Here is a 25,954-nt window from a genome sequence, read left to right as displayed (position 1 = left end):
TTTTGGGGGGGGGGGGTTAAGAAGAAATCTCTCTTGATTTGCTAAGAATTATCTTCTTTGGCTGGTGTAACGTAAAATATTGCCATATAAAAATTCTTTTTTATCTATTAGAAAGAAAGACTATTTTTAGGATTGGATTGTTTTCAATTTTTGAGACATATCGGATGAATTTCTGTACAAAACATATCTAAGAACACTGCCAGACATATAAATTACCTTTGAGTGAAATTGGCAAAAGATAGGCTCAGCCGTTTTGGAACCTATGAGGAAGGAACTCACACACACACAAAGTGACTTTTATTAGGAGAAATACACAACTACTGCCGGATTCTGCTTTTGGTATGAAACTCTGATGTTCATCAAAAGACGCCTGTATTGTTGTTACGTAATCATAAGCAGACAAAGTCAGCTTTAGTAGTTTTTACAAGTTGTTTATCGAATATTTCTTCATGAAAATTCTGTTTCATATGCAACTGCATTTTCCATCAGTGCCACAAGTTCATCCTTTCTTCATTATTGAATCACATCATGGCATCCACATCGTCGGCACCTTTTTTCAACTCTATCCTCATTGCTTCTTCCTTTTTCAAGACAAGAATTCAACCTCAAACGCAACCTGTTTTGTTTTTTTTATCATTTTTAGGTACATGTATTCAAGGCAACGTTTCAGAATGAGCAGACTGCCTTCTTCAGTTGTCACTACCGACTCTCCGACTCTCAAGAAAATGAGCTTCACATCAATGGGCTCTATGCAAACAAGCTGGGTATCCGAGAAAAGGATGAAGTAAGATTTTGCTTCCAATTTCAAAATCTTTTCACACTTTTTACCGGTTCCTTTTTTCAGAACCTCTTAACATTGATGACCTCTTTTAACTCCTGACACCTCTAACCCTTGATCCTTTCTTTACCAAAAATGTAAGGTTCAACAACAGGAAAGTATTCAGGATGTCTTGCTTGGCGACAAAATGCTAATGCAGTTAGCAAATCTAAATTTGGCTATCTTGGGAGTTAACCACTTCAAGATGACTCTACTTTTTCTTTTTTGTAATAATGAAAACCTATTAATCATTTATTATTCATAGTGAAATGGGGGTTTGACCATTGCTTCCAAACAATTCATTTATACTTAAAACCATTTGTGATTAAAAAAATAAAAATAAATAAAAATAACAGTAAACGTTAAAAGCATTTTATTGATTTTGTTAAATACTAACGGGTGAGTGCTTATCAAGTCTAAAATCTACTCAAGGATGAGGGCGAATGATATTTTCAGGTGAATGATGAAACCATTTTGATTCTATGAGAGGATTGAAAACTATGGAAGAAATGAGAATGGAATAGGAATATGGTTCTACAGGTATTTGTTGACGTAGGACTTGAAGACAACTCCATTGTAGTCTGCAGGGAAGCAGTTTTACAGTCCACATATTTCACAGATGAGAAGTTCTTGGAAAGAAAATCTGTTCATGGAGATTCCATTTTATTTTGGGTAAACAGAGGAAGAATGGAAAGTTCTTTGTGGCCATGGTAGGGAAAGGAGTTCTTGTTATGAATGTTTTACTAAGCGGATTCAAAGACTGGAGCTCAGTCGAGTACTTTCCATGGAAATAATGAGAGAGTAGAAAAATACTAACAATGTCTTCTTCTGCAAGAATGTAGCTGATTCTTATACAAGTAAAGGTTATATTTTCTAGGCCAATAGAATCAACTGCTTTTTTAGGAATCTTAAAAACAGATTGGATATATAAGTCTTCCATTTTAGATCTGAAGTAAAAATCTGTTCTAGGTGCTTATCAAAATAAGGGGTCTATTCAAGGACAGAGAGAGAGGCCTTTATTTCAACAAACAAAACAAGGAATCAAGTATTCATATCATTATTTACAGGATTTACATGTTTCCGACGGTTTTTCTCATTCCACAACTTTTATGGTACCCTCTTTCAGCAGCAGCTAAACAATTTCTATAAATACTAAATTTTGATTGGTTAATTTTTAAAATATTCAATTTTGACTGATAACCAATCTTAAAGAGTTGCTTTGAAAGCTGAGCACCAGTTTTGTACTGTTTATTTAAGCAACAAAAACGAGACTAAATCTGCTACTATAAATCCTTGACAGTTGTTTCCATAGCAACAACGTGCAAATCAATTACTACTAGACTTCTTGCTGGCTAATTCAAACCTAACCTTAGCCGTTAGGTTGACAGTCCTCACAGATAATATTAGAGATATGCACAAACTCACTCACACAGAAATTCACACATGTACAGACTAAAACAAATATGCGTGCGCACAATGATGTATGTGGTCAATGTAACCTCCAACCTTCTTAAGGTATATCATGTTGAACTCTGGAATCTTTCTCTTGAACTCTGGAATCTGCACAGAATTTCAAACAGAACCCTTTATTTAATCCACAGGGGTAGCATGCTTTCATTTCATCAGCCATGTCTGGATAAAATTCCTAAGTAATTCACAATAGTATTTTGGGTGCTGCTACACTGAGGATTGAACCTTCAACCCCCAGAAGAGTGTAACTTTTACAATTGAATTTTACCAATCACTCTATCCACTGTGCCATGGATTCTTACAGACAGAAAAGATTCCCGAGTTTGACAAGATTACACCTGAAGAAGATCAGATTATATCGACTGAAACATTGTGCAAATGACAGTCAAAATGAGAGCAGTAGTCTGAAAAATAATACAAATGGCAGAATCTTTTCTAACATAATTTATCAACTTTATTTCAAATCTTTATTCAACAAGTAAATGAAAGATATTAGTAAATAATTTATTGAATGTCCATGTGTCTTAACACAGAAAAGTGTTATGATGGGAGCCCTTGAGTCAGAACAAAGAAAATATAAGCATGAATGAGGAAAATGTTGCTATAACCATACACATGCAACTTGAAATAGGAAATTCATTAGATTGACAGAATTTGTGATATTCCGATTTACTTACTTGTAATATTCCAATTTACTTTCCTCCCCACAAAGACAGAGTTAGACACCAAGGTCGGTTTTTAATATTGGAGAAGGAACAAAAATAAAAATTGTCTCAGTCGTGAAGGATTTCTCCTCAACGAACCGAGAACAAAAAATTGAAGTGTAGTGTCAGAACAGATACTACACTTTAAAAAGTAAGCCCATGTTTGGAGATGTCGCCATCTTAATAAATTAGGTCAAACTGTGTCTTGTTTGGGGTGAAAATGCAATAAAAAAAAAAATTTAAAGGAAATTAATATATACAAAAGGTGCACCATTTCACAAATTAATTTTTATACTGAAAACAAACTTATATACTCTTCTATTCCAGAATGATTTATATATATATATATATATATATATATATATATATATATATATATATATACTAATTATTCAAAAGACATTTACATTCAATGAGTAACCTCATTTGGATATTACATTAAAGAAAATCTATTTGAATAATTAATTCCATGTTATTGTTTGTTGCAATATAATCGTTTTAGTTGTTCTATTTGGAAATATTATTTAAAGTTGATTTATTTCATTTATTTTTTAATTTAATTCATATTCAATTATTAATAGCTAACAACAGTTGTTTAAAACCGGAAGTAAAATTATTTAAGTTGTGAGAGTTTTTTCTTTAAGTATGAGAGTTACTTCATGTTTGATTTTCGTAGATAAAGATGGATGTGTTTTATGCTTCCCTAAGACCAACATATGGGCACTTTTCGTAACAAGTTAGAATATTCAACATATCTTAAATGCTATGTGACTAATCCCTCTGTCCGGGAATACGTTTTGACCGAGCAATGCTGGGTATATGCAGCTAGTATTACCAGTATGGCAACAATTAAGATGTAGGAGACAGTTTAAAATGTGTAAGTTATGTAACCATGTTTAGATTTTTCAATATTTTTGTGGCACATTAAATGTGACTGCTGCTGATGTTTTTTTGTGTGCTATGCATTAACTTTATCTTTTTGTGTGTGTGTGTGTTTTTTTTTTTTAATTTCAGCTTCACTTTCTGAACAATTCTTTTTTTAAATACTTTTACTGCCAATATTGAATGTTTTATTTTATTTATATTGTCCCCTAATTTCTGATTTTTTTTTTTTACTTAAAAAAAAAAAAAAAGGAATTTTTTTCTTATCAAAAAATAAAATTAAAGGCTTAAAGGGAAGAAGCAATACATAATTTTTTCAAACTTGTTATCTAGATTGATAGGAATTGAAAGAGGAAACTCAAATCATCCTTACATGCATGAAATATTGGATAGGTGTTTTTAATGGTCTCCTGTAAAGTGGTAGTCCTGGCCTGACTTCCCAGCCATGTTAAATTTTGATATATAGCCTAAAAAACTAATATGATATTAAAATACATGGTAGAAAATGGCAAATAATATGGGATATGTTTCCAAACAAATTATTGAACTAGGAAACGTGGAACTGCTATCTGACTGAATCCAGACATAATATTAAACAATCAGAATCTGTCATACATATCTAACACATACAAATTTACTCAAAGCAGAAGCACATTCTGTAATTATTACTCACGCACGAACATATTTGAAGAATTGATTATAACAAATATAATACTGCCTCCAAGAAATATTATCACACACTAAACCTCTTCATGTTGTTCAAAAATCTACTTTATAAGTAATAAATTGTCTAAAAAAAAACCCACTCTTTTCCAGCTTCCTATGGAGAAACCGGGGATGCAATTAAATAACTTATTATCCCCAATATTATATAAATACGTTGCATGAAATAAAATGACCTATGATATTGTAAAACAAAAATCCTAATCTATTAAAAAAATTTTTTTTTAATTTTGATTGTTCATAAAACATTTTTTTTTTTAAATTATAATGGTTTTAAATGATAATAAGTATGAACCAATTTTACTTCTATTGGAAAATGTAAATCAAATTGAATATTAAATAATTGTATAAGTTATAAATTTTTCTTTTTTTTTAATTTTCTGCAGATTGTTTTGGAACCTTTGAAAAAGGTGCCATTCTGTGAGAGTGTCTTTGTAGACCCTCTTTCAGTGAATGACTGGGAGATATTGGTAAGCAACTCTCTCTTTCTTTCACACACACAGACACACACAGAAAAATAAATTGATTTCTAGTGAATAATGATGGTTTTAAAAAAATTCTATACATGGACATAAAATTTCAAATTTATATATGTTCAATATTAAATTAGAATTTTGTATCGGGACAGAAAAACGTTTTATGTTATATAGATTCGTTATTGTGTAAAAAAATATTTAAAATTTAAAGGAAAACAAGCAAGTATTTGTTTTTTTATTTAATATTTTTATATCAAGACAGGTTTTGTCATCCATCTTGAATTTTAGTCTAAATGGATTTTTGTATAGTTTTATCTTCAAATCATAATCAGACTTGCATTTTGAAAATGACATGAAAAAACATCAGTATACTTTTTCTTTTTTTTCTTTTTATAATATCAATCAATTACTATATAAAAAATGAAAGAATTCAAGAGAGAAATTACTGCCATCAGGTGTCTATATGTAGTGTGTAACTGTTCCCTTCAAAGCATCTTGTTTATCTGCTTAGGCATGACTTATTACCAACTGTTCTGATATCAGCAGAAAAACTTTACTTCTTGACTAGGCCTGCTTTATGAAGACTGTGGTTATGTAAACATGTTCTCTCTTGGCATGCTGCATTTGAAGGCACGTTCAGTTCTGCCTTTCTTGGTTGTGCTTTGTTTCCAATTAGAGGTTGAGGCACTGGCCTGGTGATACAAGGATGAGATCTGATTTGATCCTAGTGACGACGAACAACTCTGCCATCTTCCAGTCTGATCAACAATATAAACAACCAAGCACATAGGCTCAGAACTAAAGTTCTATGCTTGTCCTTCATCAAATGAGCACATCTGAGCAGATTTGTTTATGGTGGATTTTTGGTCTTTTTCACTGTGGTATACACTGGTCAAAGTGGCAGGCCTTATTCAGTAGATTGGTGTGTAATGTTCACTTCATTAATAACTCTGCTAGAATAATTCTTGTAGTTGTGTGTGATGTTGTTTGGTCAATAAAAAATGTATCTTTTTTCCAGAGTTCCTCTCTTTAATCCATTCTTGATTAGTTCAACTGGATGTTTAGCTAGGTCATTTGATGCCTGATAATATGGACATACTTGTGCCTGATACCATTTTGTTTTGTGAACTCTGCCAACTCTGAACTGGTAAAATATGAACCATTGTCACTGATCAAAATATGCAGGAAATGATTTGTCTCAAAACAGCATCTCAATTGTCTAATTGTGGTCATCGATGTAGCTATGTGTGCACATCAATCTGTTTTGAATGTGCGTCTATAACAGGCAAGCTTTGACCATTATAATCTGCATAGTCAACATGAGCATGATGCCAAAGTTCCGTAGGTGTAGTGGTGCCTTAGCAGGTAATCCTCTGAAGTGTTGACATAGGTAACAGTTGTTAGCCTTCTCAGTTCATTTTTTTTTTTTTTTTTTTTTTTCAGTCATGGAATGCTAAATATAGAGGATCTTTGGCAAGATCATTCCTTCCCAATTACAGAGCTAGGACAACCCCTCTCCCCCCCCCAAAAAAAAAAGAATAGGATTATTACGAGCATACGTAAATGTGTTAATTAAGTTAATGATAGCTATTAAAGTGGTCCATGAGATGCATAACACAATCTGGTATTGGAACATCAATAATCTTCTGTAGAGGCAGACAGCTCATTGCATCAGATATCTCAACTACATAGTCATAAGCACTCATCAATAGTGACCATTGTATGATTCAGGGTGGTAGGGTATTTAATGTGTGCTTTGTTGGACTGAAGAGGCTAATGAGTGGCTTATGATCCGTGATGATGCCAAATGCATATCCAAAAAGAAACTGAAAGAAATTCATCACTCCAACGATGATGCTCAGGCCTTCCTTATCCAATTAGCTGTAATTTTTCTCTGAAGATGATGGTGTTCTAGAATAAAAGGCAACAGGATTCTTTGATCCACCAGGTTGACTGGCATCACAGGTGAATATAAATTCTTTTTCAGAGTCATAATAAGCCTAAAGAATCTTTGACTTGCTGAAAAACTGTTGATTACATGGTCTTCTATTTTGAGGAAACACCTTTCCATAGGAAGTAATAAAGAGAACCTTGCTTATCTGCAACATTAGTGTAACTCTGAAAGAGCTCCCAAAAACCCTTGAGTTTTGTTTTATTATGAGGAGTTGGTACATCCCGAACAACACAGATATTTTCTTTAGTAAGATGTAGACCTTCAGTTGAACAAATGACGTAATTAGGTGATGAACAATGCCATGAATTTGCATTTGTCCAGATGAATACATAAGCCAGATTCTAAGAGTTTCTTTAACATCCTATCAAGGTTGCTCAAGTGTTCAGAGTTTGTTGAACCATTTCTCAATATATCATTGTAATAGCAGATGACATGACTACATTTACTAATGGTGACTGCTATGTTGCCACAGAATCTAGAAATCCACATATTAGGAAAAAATTGCCCCGTCTCTCAACAAGAGAAAATCCCAAGAAATGCTAATTATATGTGTTTATGATCCTGAAAATAAACTTTTACATGGATCAATCAATAAGAGTATGAATTATGCTAATAAGTAGACATGACTTATCCATGATTTCAAAGAATTTATTGTAGCGACTATTTACATGCCAGAGATTAGTTTTGGTTGCAAGTTTTGGTTTTGTTTATATAAAATAAATAAAACTTCTCTTTAAATTATTTTAAAAAAACAAAACAAAACAAAAAAAAAACTGTTCAGTCATTTAAAACCAGACAAGAAGATTTGTTTTGCTTGGGAAACAACCAGCAACAATTGATACATGGACAAACAGAAACACATATACACATTTTTTCTTTATTTATATCTATACTCCTATAAATTTTTTTTTTTTTTTTTTTTGTGTGTATTGATATTTGTTGTGTCGAGGCACAATAGTAAAAAGAAGAAAATCAAGTCTAGGTTGGTTTAAGGAACAAGTGTATTTAACCTCACAGGTACAAAGGTAGGAAACTGGTATAACTGGCTTGCACGCAGCTAGTCAGTGGTTGTACTGTCGCTTCTTCCATCGGTGTAGGTATTACTGGCACTATATATAGTGAGAACCGGTGTAATTTTCCTTGTGTTAGTAAGGCCGGTGTAACAATATTCATATTAAAACTCCTTTTTTTCTATTCATTTAAAAAGAAAATACAACTTTCTTATATATGGGTTGGGAAATTGCATTCATCTGCAAAAGATCTAGCTAATTTTCATATTCTTTTAAACATTCATTTTAATTAATTCTTTATTAGTTGTTTCGGTGTTCTTATGGAATGATCATCTTTAGTTAACTATTACGTGTAATTACATTCATGCAGATAGTCTACATGGTTTATATTTGCGTAATATTTGTGTAAAAAGGTTATAGTAAACACAAACCTCTTTTTATATATATTTATGTATGCATATATATATATATATATATCTGTTTAAACACTTTTTTTCTTCCAAACTCCTTTGTCAGTTTTTGATCTACAGACCTGAAACTTAATATATAAGGTATTCGAATCCATGTGAAACTTTGTGTTTTAGCCGGGGAAAATCGGTGCAAAAGTGTGAAAATTAAATAAATGAAATTTGTCAGGTGATATTCGAATATGCATGCGTAACATAATAGCTATTTGTTCATGTTTTAATTTTTAGTCTTGTAGCAAACATGTCTCCATAGTTCAGGCATTAATGTCAAAGGAAAAAGTAAATTGTAAGCTAAACGTTTTGGTTTCAGTTTTTGATGGTGGTGCATGAGCCACTTTTTTTAAAAACTTTTTAAATCATTATTATACATTGAGTTCAATATAATATAATAATAAATACGAAATCTGCATTAATCAAAATATCATATTTAAACATATTTTACAACTGGGCAATACTGGACGGCCTGCTAGTATGTATATATATATATATATATATATATATATATATATATATATATATATGAACGACCATATGTAACTGTTTACCCTCAAATAATAAAATATATATCCTAGCAGAGCCACCCAGCATTGGATGGGAAACTACAAAATAAAAAATTTTAAGATAAAAACATAATGAACAAGAAAACATTATTCTTTGTAGAATTAAACTATTATGAAGTGAAGTAAAAAGTAAAATTCTTTTGAGAGCATTTGCAATATCAGTGTAAGTAAAAAAAAAAATGAATAGTTTAACTATTAGAAGTTTTTCTTCAAAAAGACCAGAAGAAATCTATGATCTTCAGCAACACTGTAAGATCTTAACAATGTAAAAAAAAAAAAGAAGTTTTGTATCACCTTGAAAAAGGCTCATGGAGTTGACAATTTGGATATAAAAAAAAAAAAAAATTATTTATTTGAAAAAGCATCCTGCCTCGTGTAATCTGGTTTCATAACAGATTTTCAAATTTTTTATAATATTGTATCAATTGCTAAAGATTGTTAAATATTTGTATAATTTTTTGAAATATTTTTATTTAAATAAAGGCAAATTTTTACTTTCTATTATTTCAAATTATTTTATCTTATTCCTTATTGTGATTTTTATTTTGTTGTTAGGAAAAGAATTCCAGTTTCATTGAGAATCATCTGCTTGATCAAGTACGTGTCGTTTGGGAAGGACAGATACTTCCGGTTTGGGTTCACCAATCTGTGTGCCTTTTCTTAAAAATAGGTACGGCTGAACATCTTCATTGCTATTCAGCTTTTATTTCTCTTTTCCATAACAATTATTAACTATCTTCTCGATGTTGCCTGTTAATCTTTTTACTTTCGTTTTGGTTCCTCCTACACCCATCCATCCGACACCTGTTTATAATTGATTTATTGTAAGAAAATATTTCCATGATAATTCAATAGACGTATATGTCATTAATAAAAATTAGTTTTGCAATAAAATCGATAAGGCGTCTTACAGATTATTAAAATCTAAATTCCACAAATATTTTCCAAGTTTTTAAAAAGAAAACAAAAAAAAACAAACTTTTAAACTTATAAATAACCAGCAGGGCTATTTGGTTTAACCTGAAGTTCTAATTTCTGTAAATCATGTAGATTACACAAAAAAAAAAATAAATAGAATAAACAATCTACTTAAAATTTTATGGTATGAAATATTTAATTTCATTTTGGGACAAAGTAAAAGTACAATTTAAACTCCAAGCCTTTTTCTGGAAGTGTAAAGTGTTAACCACGTTGATAAGTATAAAATGCACATTGTTAACTGCATAAACATAACAGGACTCCCTCCCTCCCAACCACACCTAGTCGAATGCGGGTCAAAACTAAAACAAATGACTTCCTTTCTTCCCACTCTTTCTTTCTAGTCTAATGTGCACCCATGAAAGACAAGGAAAGAAAGCGAAAAGATAAAGCAAGAATTTGTTTTTTTCCTTCTTTTAGGTGAATCTCTAAAAATTGTCATTAAATTTTTTCCCAATGTTTATATCATTCAAACACTACCGTATATGGTTAAGTGGCAGTTTTAGTCATTTAGAACTGCTTTAAAGCTTCACCACTCACTCATTTTTTGACCAAATTTCTAACAATTATTAGTTTATAGATCACCTTCTCAGCTATATTGTGAAAAAAAAAAAATTCAATTTTCATTCAGTAGAACAAAAGTTATGATGGATTTACTGGTGTTCAAAATCATAAAAGACGTAAGAAAGTGAGTGACGTTTTTATGACTGGTTTCCATAGCAACTATGTCGCTTCAGCAACTACTGTTGCTACCAATTCACCGCTCTCGCGAAAAGAGAAGTAACAAGTGAAACAGAATGAAAGGAAGATAATTGGATGGGATTTTATTGAAAGCAGACAAGTGTCATACATTGTTATTACATATGTGTATGTTATGTTTATGGGGGCAAAAAAATAAGACTGAAATCAAACAAAGAACAAGTGAATTTACTGGAAGCCTGGAAAAATCATGGATTATAATAGAAAAAAGTGATCATGAAAAGTAATATTGTTAAGCTTAAACATGGAAAAGTGAAGGACTAGTTGCTAAAACTGAAAAAGAAAAGGACAAGATATTCTAGTAAAAAATATAATAAATTCATAACTTAAAATATTGCAGCATTAAGAATTTCTTTTTTTAGATTCAATTCATAACATCATATAACCAATTCTTAATGCTGCAATATTTTAAGTTATAAATTTATTATATTTTTTACTAGAATATCTTGTTCTTTTCTTTTCCAGTTTTAACAACTAGTCTTTTACTTTTCCATGTTTAAGCTTAACCATATTACTTTTCATGCTTGCATTTTTCTATTGTAATATGAATTAGTTAAATGCTATCAGCGATTGGCTGGCAAAGTAACTCATCTGCATTGCTGATGACACAGATTAATTGATTGCCGTAACTATTTGTTTATGGCCAAGAGATGCTGACTTCACTTGTTTAGAAAAGCCACTGTCATCTTTCACCACAGACGCAGCACATAAACCAGTGACTCTTTACCTGACAAAGGCTGCTATGATCACCAGAAGCGGTGAGCATCAACTCCACTAAAAATAAAAATACATACACATCATCTTCATCTTCTTAATATTCATTTTACATGCTGTTGTTTATATGTTGGAAGGATTCTAAAAATTATAAACTAACCTATCATTGATCCGGTCCTTATTTTTCTTAAAGCCCATTTTTATCACTTTTTCTTATGTTTTCCTTGGTTTTTCTCTATGAACTGGACTTGCTACCTCAACTGTTCTACATCTATTAACCCAAGAATGCTCAGCCATTCTTTCAATGTGACTATACGAATCAAGTCATATCTGTAACACACATCTCCTTATACTGTCCAGATTTGATTTTCTTTTGGAGTTCATCAGATCTGACTGTCTAAGACTCGCATCACATATCTATTGTATCATTCTCATATCATTTCCCTTCATGCAACACATGTCCTCAACACTCTGATTAGATTTCACTTCCATACATCATCACACTGTGTATACATGCCTGGTAGACTCTTCCTTTGGTTGACAGTGGTAACACTCTGCTAGTTAGCAATAGCAGACTATGAACCAAACATAAATGTAATGGCACTGTGCCCCCCCACACACACGCACACACTGGGAGGGGAGACTTTGAAAGTTTATCATTCTCCGCATTTCAATCTTTATGCAATTAGAAACCATTTTCTATGAACTAAATTTTATCTTTTCAGATTTTTCTACTCCCAATCTACCATTCGAGCCAGCGATTTCAGTTGGAATTAGAAAACATTTAGAAAAGTAAAATTTTTAGCCACTTCTCAGATTATGAATTCATTAGTGAATATGCATTCAAAACAAAATGTTATCTATATATCTATAAAAGTGAGAATGTGTGTGTGTGAGGACACTTCTCAACCTATATACTCAGCAAATTTTTGATCTACAGACTTGGAATTTGGTATATAAGGTATTCAGACATATGGAAAACGTTTTAATTGGCTTTCATCTGCAAAAAGGACTGCTAAAGGGTCAGAATTTAAAAACTGGTACGTCGGGACATTGTATTTTTATCTGTTTGTCAACTGTTTCATGCCTGTACATGTGCGGCCGTGAAACATGACAGCTTTCTTATGTTAAGAATAAGTAGGTTTGAAAACACTTTTTAAATATTGTGACAAGCTGGTCTAATGGTTATAGTACTTGACTCACTGTTTTTAGGTTTTAGTTTCGATCTCAGCTCGAGTATTTTTTTACTTACAAGAAGTGAAATCTTTTGTTAATTGCAATAATTAAATTCTGCATTAATTATCTCCCCTTAGCAAGTGGTCCCCCTTAGATCTGAATAATCGCCTTATGTTTTACAAAAATCAACCCAACTTTAAAGCGATAAAAATAATGTGTTGCTGTTGGGTACGAATCGGCGAACATTCACAGTCAAGAGGTCTCTTCCTTTTTTTTTATACAGTTACTTAAATTGATTGAAATGACTTTAAAAAAGAAATTATTTAAAAAATATTTTCATTTAATTTTTATTTGAAATACTTGTGTTACATTATGTGAAGAATTCTTTTGACCCTCAACAAATTGCCAGTAGTTGTTTTGTAAACAACTGTGTTGACACATTTAGTTTTCGTAATAGTTGCAATGATAACAAATCTAGTTGTAGTTGCCATAGCCATCGCAGTAATGTTGCTCCCTTTCTTTTTCTCTTTCTTTTTGTTTTAGCCTCTTCTTTAGCTTGGGAGTTGTCATTCTAGCTCTATTTCATGCCCTCCCTTTTCTTTATAGCTGTAATAGTTTACCAAGATGATTGTATAGCATTAATCTCTTCCTAGGAATAAAGGTGGAAGAGCCTAAACATGACGTCCATTCACTGCAGTATTTAACACCCATTTATTGGCTCCTTTGCCACATTGACTTCCTGTTTTAATGCTTAGAGGCTTAATTTTCTAACTTGAATGGAAAATTCCTCTTTACTTAATCTACTTTCATGTTGAAAATTCTGTTACATCTTTAAAATTGTTGTTCAATGATTTTAAATAATATTCAAATTAAATTAAAAAAAATGTTTTTGTTTTTTTTGACACTTACTTTTTACTTCACTGTAGGAAAAATCCAGCCACCTAGTGAGTGTGTATTACTTCGGCAAGAGACAGAAGTCATCGTCGCACGCTGCACTCCCATTGTACCTACTGAAAGCAAAATGACAGAACATGCTCCTCCTGCCACAGCTCCCACGACATCTCTGTTTAAAAAATCTAAAAAAATGGCCGTCCATGAGATGCCACCATTAGATGTGAGTCAGTCGTTGTCATTGTATTCAGGACTCTTTCAGTATTTCCAGAGTTTTTTTATGTGGTCAAATGCTCAACCAGAAAGTCAGCATACTGAGCTCTTCTGCAGGAAGGGTGATTTCTCCCCCGATTCCGTCACTATGACATTGCGAGTGCAAGGCTTTAACGATCGTTGGGATATATTTAAAGGAGTCCAAGACCCATGTCAAAACAATTCAATAAAACCAAAAAATTTCCTCAAGAACCCGGGACTTGTTTTTGTTAATATCTGCGATGTAACCGAACAGTGTAATCTAGTGAAATCCATTCCACGTGTGTTTTTTGCTCGGATGATGAAGCTACGGTCACCACGTGAATCTCATGGGGCCAAACCGGAACCCGTGAGTAAGCGACATTCCTCATCAGAAGACGGCAATCAGCTGAGCAACATTGTTCAGGTGTGCCTTGTTGGTATCCACGAAATGATCTGTGAGGAGGACAATTCCCTCACAAGTCTTCTGAATGAAAACTGTGTGCTTGGTGGCCATGTTTTGATCCCTAATCCGCTGCGAATTGTGCAGCAGTTGGAAGTGACCAGCAAAGTCGAACTTCAAGCTATCCGAGCGCACAGAGTGAAATTACGCTATCTCTACATTCTTCCACTCAGAGTTACGGTAAGTCATTTCCAATTTTTTCGATCTTCTATTTATCTTTATTTTTAATTTATTACTGAGCACACTTAAACACAGTCAGAATTCTCTGGATTTTTACATTGTGGATATAAACTTTACCTGGAGTTCTTTATATACAGGGTGAGTATAAAGTAGGTGGACAGTAAATGATAACATTTATTTTGAGATTACATACACATACAGTTATATTAACTAATAAAATTATTATATTGACAATTAAATTTTATCATGAGCAATAACACAAAAGTCCTTAAATTTTATTAGCACAGGTATTCAAAATGTTTGCCATCACAATTAAAAGTTTGCATCTTGCGTTTCAACAAACATTTTTGCCCGCACGTGTTTGGGTATGAATTTCCTATGTCATTTTTCAAATCGTTGACATACCTTAGTTTTTTAACTATATTATTTGTCCATGAGTACTACTCAAAAGAAACAATTCATCGGGGTCAAATCTAATGAACATGCTGATCATTCAATTGTAGAGTCTATTTTTCAGGAAATGTTTCATTAAGATTAGTGACAAGCCGATTCTAAAACGCTTCCCAATTTTTGTTTCTTAATTCCTAATTCCGATTCTTTTTAAATTTTGAAATATTAGAGATTTCCCTTTTGATTGATTGAAAATGGTGAAACAACTGAAGATTTATTTTTCTTTCAAAACAAAACGGATTTGTATTAGTTCATTGTTAGTTACAAAAATGTTATTTGAATTTGTTCGTGAACAATTGAAAATAGGCAACAATTGGTGTGCAAAGTAAGAAAACAATGTAGGAACAGAATAGTTAACAAAGACCCCTTCTCATGTAAAAGATGAGTTTCTAAATAATAATGTTACTATTTAGAAAATTATTCTTAACATGAGGATGGGGGGGGGGGTGCTTTGTTAACTATTCTGCGCTTTCCCTCTATCAAAGAATGTTCATATTTTTTATCCTAATAATAAAGACTGATCGGTTATTGCTGCTGTAAATATAACATGTTGTAGATTAAATTATTTTATTGTAATTGTTATCTGCATGCATTGCAACTATGCACTCCAATAAACATGCAGGCTTATGCATGTTTACACCTTGATAAAAATAGTATCATGTTCACGATTTTTAACAACATGGTTGCCATTATACTGGGTGGAACGATAAAATTATCACCCTAGAAAAGACAACATGATTCCATTTCCGTTTGATGGAAACCAGTTTTCTTCTTTTTTTTTTCTTTTTTTTTGTTTTTTTTTTTTTGTTGAAGACCATCTCCTAGTTGGTCAGTTGTGTACAAATCCCAAGAACAATAGGAGCCTTCTATCATGTCTGAAAGTGCCACAATGTTCAACGAGCAAGATCAGAGATGCACTGCTGTACTGATCCAAGTTATGACAACAAGACCATTGCTAGCACCCTTAAAATGCAAATTGAGGGCAAAGCTCAACACATTGGATGACCCACAGTTATGATCTTTGGTGTGGTTTCAAGTGAGGGCCACATCATCCCACCTCAAATCCTCAAAGTCGGTTTGAAAGTCAACACCAAAGTGTACCTGGATGTGCTGAAGAGTGTGATGATCTCTGGTGCAATTAGGTGGCTGCTGGCAGACTTTGGGTTGGCAGCAGGACTTGGTGCCAGCGCAAAAGTCCAAAGAGACCCAGGCTTGACATCAGAAGAAGTGTTATGACTTTGTACCCATCTCTCACTGGTCCTCTTTCTCCCCTAACCTGTACCCGCTGGACCACTTCGTTTAGTCATACATTGAGAACATCACCAACATGATCTCCCTCAACACTAAAGCCATCCTGATCGCATGCTCCCAGTTCTGGACTGATATCGAGGTGGTAATTGAGGCTGAAGGCAGCTACATTGAATAGATGTCAGCTCTACTACATAATCAAGTTACCTGAATTGATTTTTTTCAATAAAAGTTTTAAAATAAAGCTGTAGTGTTGTTCTCTTTAAGGCTACAATTTTATTCTACCCTGTAATTTACCTGTGAAGCCATTAACTAGAGTTAAATTTAAGCAAAATAAGATATAATCTCAAAATAAAGTGAGACTACCACCAGCAGGTAAAGATGTGACAATAACGCAGTTCAGTTGGCATGGCCAGCCTACCTGTCCTCCTGACTATCGTCAGCTTCTCATCAAATACTAAATGCAAGTAACGTTACTGTCTTCTCAATGAACTCTTACTATCTCTCTCACCTGTATTAAATAAATCTACTTTTATTTGTTATCATATATCAGTATGTTTCATCTCTTCAGTATGCAACCCGTGCTTCTCAATTCCCTACCATTCATTAACAAAAGAGGATGGGATCGTCAGTTGCATAAACAGAGCATCTTATCCACAACAGTTTTTTTCTATTTTGAGTTTTTTTTTTTTTTTTCAGTTGTTTGGCCTTCAAGAAAGTTTACAGCGATTGGATGAGAAAACTGTTCGTAAAGCTTTTGAACAATGGATCATGAAAACGACGTCTGTCACCCGGCCAATGATTGTCTTTGACAGAAAACTTATAAAATTTCGAATAAAGAAAAAAGCAGGTAAGTTTATCACATCACCGTCATCATCTTTAGTCATTGCCATCGGAATCTGTGGGCCACACATGTGTCTGCCATCCTTAAATTACACCATATGTGGTCATAGAAGGCCGCCATTGTAAATACTACATACCAAGTGTTTAATTCTTTTATTTGTGTCTGGCCAAAGAAAACGTTTCATGAATAGTGGCACTGCCATGAAGATATACACAAACTCCTCATTCACTACCGTCCCATGCTGTTGTCTTTCGAATACTCAGGACATTTGCTTGTAATATTGCCAAGAGGAATTCTTTGATCCACACAATTGTTGTGCTTAACAGAAACAACAACTAGTTCATGGGTAATGGTGGTTTATTCTCTTAGAGTATTATGTGAGTTACTTCCCCTTTTACAATGATAAACTCATTGATCAAAGAAGGCTGACCTTTTTTTTTCTTTGCCACATCTCATTTCAAACTTCCTGTCATACCTTGACATGTACTTTTAACTTTATTTCTAAAGGAATTTTTCACTCTTCTTACCCATTCATGGAGGAGGAAGCTAAAAAGGTGCTTTGAATAACAACATTCGAACACCATCAGTTTACAGCCCCCCCCCCCCAAAAAAAAACAAGCAGATCTCTCTTCTTTGCTATTTCGTACTTATTAGTGACATCATATCCCGACACATATTCCTAACATCTAACTTGACTTCTAAAAGAATTTTAGACTCTCTGCTTAACTATGTGGACTACCTTTTGCCTGCTCCCCAAAGGGGGCAAACAAATCAGAACTTTGAATAACAATGTCTAGTTGTTAATTTGGTCATAGTGATTATGTGGCAGCTAAAGTTTCTGTGCCTTCTTCTCTCCTTGTCTCTGCAATAATGTAACAAAATAAAAGAACTTTGAACAACATCTAGTTATAAGTGGTTGTAGTTGTGATGTGGCAGCCAAGGTTTCTGTGTTTTCTTCTTCTCTCCTTGTGCTTAAATAATATAACAAAAGAAAAACATCAACAACATAAAAAAAACATCTGAACACGATTGTCTCACAAGCCAAAAAGAAAGACCTTTTTCTCTTCTTTACCATGTATCACTTCCAAAGAGCTCTTCTTTAAACAGCTTAATATTCGCAAGCAACATAAACTAGAACAAATACATTGCAAAGGCTGCTGCAAAGAAGGTGGGTTCCCTCTATCATGTTAGAAGATTACTCACACCTGAGAGTATCCTGTATCTCTACAAAGCCATCATTCACTCATGCATGAAATATTGCTGTCGTATCTAGGCTAGTGCATCTATCATTAGTCTCTTCCTCTTGGACAGGGACCAAAAATTTATCTAATAGGTGCCACACTGTCAACTAAGTTCCAACCCCTGTCCCATTGTTGCAATGTTGCATCCCTGTGCCTGTTTTACAAGTATTTTAATAGAATTTATTCTGATGAACTCATCACACTTGTACCTCCCCCGATAAACCTATTTAGCAACAAAATCCCACCCCTTTACTGTAGAGGCCCGTAGATGCCAGAAAGCCTTCTGCTCTAATAGCTTCTTACTTCAGACTGCTAAACTTTGGAATTCCCTTTGTTACCTGCTTTCCTGACTGTACTGACATGCAGAAGTTTGAATGTAATGTAAATCAACATCTCGCTAATCTTTTCTAAACATGATCTCAAATAGTAACCTCTTACGTCCAAGTGGTAATATCCATTGTTTGGAGTGAACATGATTTAAAAAAATAAATAAATAAATAAAAACAGGAGCCAGCGACAATGAACTCCCTCTATCTGGGGTTTTTTTTTTGTTGGTTTCCTCCGCCTAGATGTCTTTATCACAGCTGAGAAACTCCATCTACCTTTTGTATAGCAATCCTTAGAATATCAAAGAGAAACTAACCTGTGCTACACCTTGTCCAAGGGCGACGTAGAACTGTGCAAGACAGGAGCATTCAACTCCAAGATTATACATACCTATATACATAAAACATTGTCCCTATACTTATCATTAAGTCCACCTTTTCATATCTCCAAGCATTAGGAATTTGATAAACATTTTGTATATTTACACGTGAATGTAAATATGTAAATAAATCCACTTATATATATATAAAAGTGAGAATGTGTGTGTGAGAGGACACTTCCCAACCTATATACTCAACAAATTTTTATCTACAGACTTGGAATTTGGTATATAGGGTATTCAGACACATGGAAAATTTTTAATCGATTTTTATCTGGAAAAAGGGCTGCTAAGGGGTCAGAATCCAAAATTTTGGGGTCATCAGATTTTTATCTGTTTATCAACTGTTTCACGAATTGTTCGCATGACAAATTAACCATGTTAAGAATAAGTAAATTTGAAAATACTTTTTAAAGATTGTGTCAAACTGGCCTAATGGTTATCATCCTGAATTCACTGTCTTTATGTTTTGGTTTCAATCTCAGCTCGAGTATTTTTTTTTTTACTTACAAGAAGTGAACTGTTTAGAAAAAACATAATACATGCATGCACATTTCTCAGTTTCCATTTTATTTTTTTTTTACTTTATTTTTTTTTTTAAAAGGAATTTAACGTTACATTTAATACCTATGGTATTTTTGTTTATAACACATAGGAAATATGCCTTGATTAAAATATAATATTTATGCATATTTTATGACCAGGCAATGCTGGATGGCCTGCTAGTATTGTTATAAAGACAGTTTTTAGTTCTCTCTTTTTTTTTTTTGGTTTAATCATTTATCATGATTATCAACATATTCAGTTTAATGTCCATTTTAGATGCTGGCATGTGTTGCACAGCAACTCTGTTATCTAATTGTAATTATAATGAAGAGACTGATAAATAGCTTATATCATGATTATTCTGAAGCATCAATCTTGTTTGCTTAATGAAACCGGCATGTAGTTATACAAATTAGTTCTGTTGTGTCATGGGTGATTGATATGTCCAACAAAAAAAGATATTTTTGTTTAAAGTAGCTGAGTGGTCTTCACTACTGTAATCGAATAATACAATCAAGTAAGTCACCTTAATGAATGGGTGTTTGTAAACATAACCGGTAGTATCCTTAATGTTTAGGATTTCGGCATATATTTAACATCTCTCCCAGGTTGCTATACCCGTCCATATTTATGGCTTACATCAGCCAATCATATTCATTTGAGGAAGAACTCTGATGTATTCATATGCATTACATCAGTTAGTTTAATTCACAACTAAAAATTAAAAATATTTTGGATTTTAATTTGCTTTCATAATTTTGTAAACGTTCTCGTCTGATTGCGTTTTTTTGTTCTTGCAGATTATTGGGTTGAGGCACTTTTATCTTTTAACCAAAGTAACCATTGTCCGAAAACGGAGGAAGAATTGATTTATGTCGAGCTCCATCCAGATGCACTGAAATCTCTCCATTTGGTTATCCAGTTGGAAGCTGAGGCGGCAGTGTCGCAATTACAGAAGTCTTATCCAGTTCTTTTACCTCCGACAGAAATCGATCCACGTGTGGACACCATCAAATTAAATACAATCAAGTATGAACTATTTGTACATTGTGTTTTTAAAATTTTTTTTTTACAATAAGAAATCAGCATTATTTGGGTTTTTGTGAACTGGACCTGCTACCTCAACTGTTCTACATTTTACTCTCATCCATTATTTATTTATGGAATTTTGAACTGAAACTTTTATTTAATCCATGAGAGTAGATTGTTCTTATTTTATCACTCATAACCAGGTAGAAGTGTTAGTTTATGTTATTCCTAATTGTTAACACCGCTAGTAGGGATTGAACCTTCAATCTTCAGAAGACTTTCACTTAGATTGTTAAATAACGCTCTTTATCATTAGAACATTTGCCAGAATGATGTACACATTTCACAGTGGGGTATAAAGTTTCTCAACTTTAAATAAAAACTTTGCAAGTTTGAAAAGATGCCTTTGAAGAATGTCAAAGGTTACACTAACAAAAACATTGTGAATATAACAAGTAAGATGAAAATAATAGTCTGAATAATATAAATTGTTAATCCTCATCTCAAAAATTCCAAAAACATAAATGACAACAGTATCGAACGACTTCTCTGTACTTTTCCGGTGTTGATCAGGAATCTTTACTTTTATTTTTGTTTCTCATTTTATTTTTTTCATAACATATGCCTTTTGTTTTGCTTTTACCAAATTATTTTTTTTAATAGGATTTTGAAATTCTATATAATATATCTCTCTCTTCGTCTGTCTGTCCATTTCACTTTTTCTAAGAAACTACTGAGCTAATCTGGCCGAAATTTAGTATTTGCCTTTGCTATGATAAGGTGCAACGAACTAAATAGTATGGTATCGTTTTGATGCACAGTTAGGAATAGAGATTAATATTTAATGCAAAAATGAGCCCAAATTTAGCTATATTTTATCTTCAATTTGGCAGAAAGCACTCATTCTAAGTCAACAAGCTATAACTTTTGTCCATTTTTAAGGGCTAAAAAGTCCAGTATTATTATTAGTAGTAGTAGTAGTATTAGTATTATTATTTTTAGTATTATTATTAGTATTATTATTATTCAATTTAAAATGAGTTAGTCTCCTTGTTTATTTCTATTTTTAGGTAATTATTTTAAAATGTTTCATATTAACAGTGATCTTGGCTGGACTACATAACTTTGTAAATAAATTGTAGCTAAGTAGATTTTTATATTCCCAACTAGCCTGGTAGCCCAGCGTTGCCCGGGTGTTTGGAGATGTGTGTTGAACCAAATAAAAAACAAGTGGTAGTAGACAGGCAGGCTCAAACCTGTACCGTGAAGGAGGAAAAGAATGTGAAAAAAAAACGTGACGTCTTTGCCGTTGCATCCATTGCCAAACCGGAAGTAGCGGAGGTTTAAATTAAGGCTAGTCAATCGAAAAGAGGGGATGATTTTCAAAAATATCGGAAAAAAAAACTCCTTGTAGAAAAGTGCCCAGTTGAGGGTGAAGGAATTAATGTTTTCAGACAATTTTTCGATATTTGTCATCCGAAGGGTCGAGCTTCAAAACAATACCGATCTCGTGAAAATCCATCGCCTCTGTCAAAAGTTTGAGGCTTTACATACATACATACATATATACATACATTTAAACAGACAGGTGAGATTTTATTCCCAATAACATGGTACAACAATAATAAACTGTGGCATCATTCCTATTTATATATGCAATGGATTCCTCTGATAAGTATATAATACTTTGACTGTAATCTACTCAGAATTCATAGCAGAAGCTGTACTGGCAAGAGCTGGAGGATTATTGGCAGCTTTTGTTTGAAAGTGAGGACACCTACAATGAAGAAACCCAACAGATCCTAAATGCTGCTAAAAAAAACAAACCTGAAATGCCAGAGCCATAGATAAGTTGACATGATAAAACAAAAGCTGAATCGATTCTAGAGTTGCAAAAGGCCTCACATACAAAAACTTACCCAATTTCTGGCTTAAGTAACTAACAGCATTTCATAGTCATTATAACAGTTGCTTCATCAGACTATTGAAAGGTGAAGAGGCCACTCTAGCATAACTGTTAAAAGGTGAGACAACCCTCACATCCAAAATGAGTGAAAGACAATACTCTAGTAAATACAGACTCATCTGTTGTCTCACTTTGACCTACAAGCTCTACACTAGCTTGATTGCAGACAGCATCTATCAACAGATAGCTGTCTCTTTTATTCAGTTTGACTAACTTCTCAATTACATCATGTTGCCTCCAGAAGGATCTTTAAATAACTCCATTTTCACAGTCCAGAATTCATTAGCTGACCTAAATTTGTCTCTCAAGAAGAGAGTGGAGAGTAAAGTGTTGATAGCTTAATTGCTTAACACACGGTAATTACAAAGAAAAGTTGTGAGTTAAAACCCTAACTTGGCACATGAATATTTTTACTTTGATTTTATTCCAAATGAATTTAAACATTTCAAATTATAATATTAAGCAGATTGCTTTTTTTTTTTCTATAATTTATATGATTTATGGAAATTAGGACCCTTTGCAACACCATGTAGCCCTGCTTATGAAATAATACACTTATAAAAATTATCATATTTTATCATCAATAATGTCATTCTTTGTTTGTTTTTTTTTTTTTGTTTTTTTTTTGTCTTTCAGAGGTTTACAAGAGCAATCTACAAAAGCAATGCAGTATTTCCGAATGATACTCAGTACGATGGGTTGTACGACCATAACGCAGTCTCGTCCTTGTCTTGGAATGTTGCTGATAACAGGTGCCACTGGGACCGGCAAAACCATTTTCGCCTCTTCCATTTGTAAAGAACTCCTGGAACCCCCCATTCTTGCCTATCCGATAATTATTGCATGTAAATCTTTAGTCGGTAAGGATCACTCTCTGCCATCATCAACCAAATTACTTGCATTGAGATTTTTTTTTTTTTTTTTTTTTTTTTTTTACTACCTGCCCCTTTCTTTTCTACAAGTAATGATAATAATAATAATAATAAATATATTGCGTACAATAGTTTGCAGGTACAACTTATTAAAGGTGTATGTAATACATATGTCTTCTTCTTTTTGTATCATGGAATGTTCATGCTGTAGATCATGGTTAATGTTTGTAAATCATGGTTAGTGTTCTCCATAGACTTCAGTCCATTGTTAGTCCGATTTCTCTGAAGGCATCACATTGGCAGAATACATGGGGTAGGTTGCCATTACCTTCCCCAGTGCAGTGGCATCTGACTCGCCTGTTTGCACCTATCCGTTATCCTTAGATCATCCGCATAGCTGCAGCCGAATAACATAACTCTTAATACCATAGAACTGTTGATCTGCTAGAGATTCATCCTCCTATATGGCCATTCAACGTCCTGCTGCCGACGTCATCAGAGTTACCTTCTCCGAGATGCATTCTTAACTAAGACTAGGGATGCATTTCTCCCAGTGAATTAATGCACCTCCAAATACCAACCTGGAAATTTCTTATGGCAGCGTGGTACATACAGTGCCCAGCCTTCACAGATGGTCACCCATCTGGTATTGGCCAGGCTCATCATTGCTTAACTTTGGTGATCTGGCAGGTACCAGTGTATCAATGTGATTTTGTCATATATGCGTACATGTATGAAATGCGGAATCCATATGAAAAATGAGTTTCTAAATAATAATGTTATTATTTTGAAAACCATTCTTAAGATGTGGAGGGGGAATTTGTTAATTATTCCGTACCTTCTCTCTATCAAAGATTGTTCATATTTTTTATCCTAATTATAAATATTTTGTCGGTTATTAGATTGATTTGTTTTACCACTAACCATAAGTCTGACTGGCAACGTTATAAAATCATGTGTAATCTCTTAAAATCGTGCACCCTCCCCTTCAAAAAAATAAATGTACAAAATTTATCTCCTAAAGAAAAATAAAAAAAAATATAGTTTAACTGCTCTAGAATGATAGAATGTCTTGACAACAGATCAATTTACCTTAAATTTATTCTTTAATTTTTTAATTCTTTAAAAAAAATTTCAGTGTTCACAAAAATAAAAAGAATTTCATTTTTTACGGGGGTGAGGGAACACTGAACAGACAAAAGCCTACCAATGAAAAAATTATTCTTGTTCTTAAATTGAAAAAAAAAAATAGCTTTATATTTAATTTTTTATAATTATTAAACGTTTATCTGTAATTTTTATCTTGATAAAAATGTTTTTGCTTTATTTTTTAACATTTTTTCAGTACTTTCTAAATACAGCATTTTCATGAAATTATCAGTGCTTATTTTTTTTGTTTCTTTCACTAATTTTTAATTATAACATTTTATTATTTCAGAGAATAAGGTATTATTAGAGCTCTGCACCCTATGCTAATTCACCCAAAAAGAAAAATGAGATTCTTCACTCTCTTTTTAGGCAATTACATGTAAACATCTTGAAACCAATTTTGTTTGTTTTAAATCTTGACCATGTTCATTTACTGATGAAACTTTAGTATAAAATGTCATTGTTTAAAGTTATAAAAGACACACCTTCTCCCTGTTAACTAAACAATTACATGTGGTTTTGACTTTCCAGTCAAACTTACAAGGTTAATAGTAAAAAACTTAGTTAACAGCCCAAAAAGGTTAGAAAAATCGGGTATCATTTTACATTAAATTTATGTGTACAATTAACCCCATCCTCTAAATTCTAAAAACAATTGTTTTTTTTTTAGTGTGTTCACACATAACCACTTTTAAAAAAAGTAGAATCTAATACTTTTAGATGAGAGTACTTTTAAAGGTAGATATGATTTCTTTTTTAATTTGACAAACTTCTAAATGTTTTCCCTTTATGTATTCCATCCAAAATTTTAATTAACTCATTGTGGTATTTTCATCTACGTTTTTCACTTGTGCCAAATTCAAAAAAGAAATACAATAAAACATTCTTTCAAAGGATATATAAATAGTGACTAGACAACTGCCAGGATCAGAGCTAAACCAGCAAAATAAATACAAATGCATTTTAAATCTTTTAATACTTAATGATGAATTCTCAGAGAGACCCCATTTAAATGCTTAGAAAATAGATGCAAAAAAAGTTTGATCATTTCAAAAGGTTTGATAAGAGAATACATGTAAGTGAATTCTAGAATATTTATTCTGTTTACCATAATTTCCCAATAAAAACATTTAAAGTAAACTTGGAGAGTCAGTGTTTAATCTGGAAATGGGATTCCTCACCTATGGTCCTGTGTTTCTTTTATTTTCTTATTGTCAAGAATAAAAATGAAAAAAATCGAATTGGGAATAAGGCTAAAATTTTTCTGATTAAAATGCCTCCAAAAGTTATGTTTTTTTTTCCAATTTCGATTAATCGTTCTAAAGCTACTGATAATCCATCCCCTCCATACACATACACACATACACTTTTGATAAGTTATAATGTTGCAATAAACCTGAGCATTGTATGCATTGATTTCATTATTAAATAATGTAAAAAGTAAAATC

General features: G+C 32.8%; 1 protein-coding gene across 3 annotated transcripts in view; it reads left to right on the top strand.

Annotated features, from left to right (window-relative positions):
• The window catches only part of LOC145293024 (peroxisomal ATPase PEX1-like), a 69,369-nt gene that overhangs the window by 13,329 nt on the left and 30,086 nt on the right, over positions 1-25,954 (top strand). For 2 of the 3 annotated variants that reach the window (XM_080139312.1, XM_080139314.1), the window contains 7 exons: positions 644-784; positions 4,983-5,066; positions 9,619-9,733; positions 13,617-14,455; positions 16,853-17,003; positions 20,291-20,519; positions 23,122-23,345. In XM_080139312.1, the coding sequence (XP_079995438.1) occupies positions 644-784; positions 4,983-5,066; positions 9,619-9,733; positions 13,617-14,455; positions 16,853-17,003; positions 20,291-20,519; positions 23,122-23,345 (1,783 nt within the window). The remainder of the gene's footprint in view (positions 1-643; positions 785-4,982; positions 5,067-9,618; positions 9,734-13,616; positions 14,456-16,852; positions 17,004-20,290; positions 20,520-23,121; positions 23,346-25,954) is intronic. The other variant, XM_080139313.1, reaches the window with a different exon arrangement.

The sequence above is a fragment of the Euprymna scolopes genome, chromosome 14, assembly GCF_053919585.1.
Source record: "Euprymna scolopes isolate OS-2025 chromosome 14, ASM5391958v1, whole genome shotgun sequence".
Taxonomy (NCBI): domain Eukaryota; kingdom Metazoa; phylum Mollusca; class Cephalopoda; order Sepiida; family Sepiolidae; genus Euprymna; species Euprymna scolopes.
Note: the sequence above shows the minus strand (reverse complement) of the source record. Positions and strands in the feature narration are given on the sequence as shown.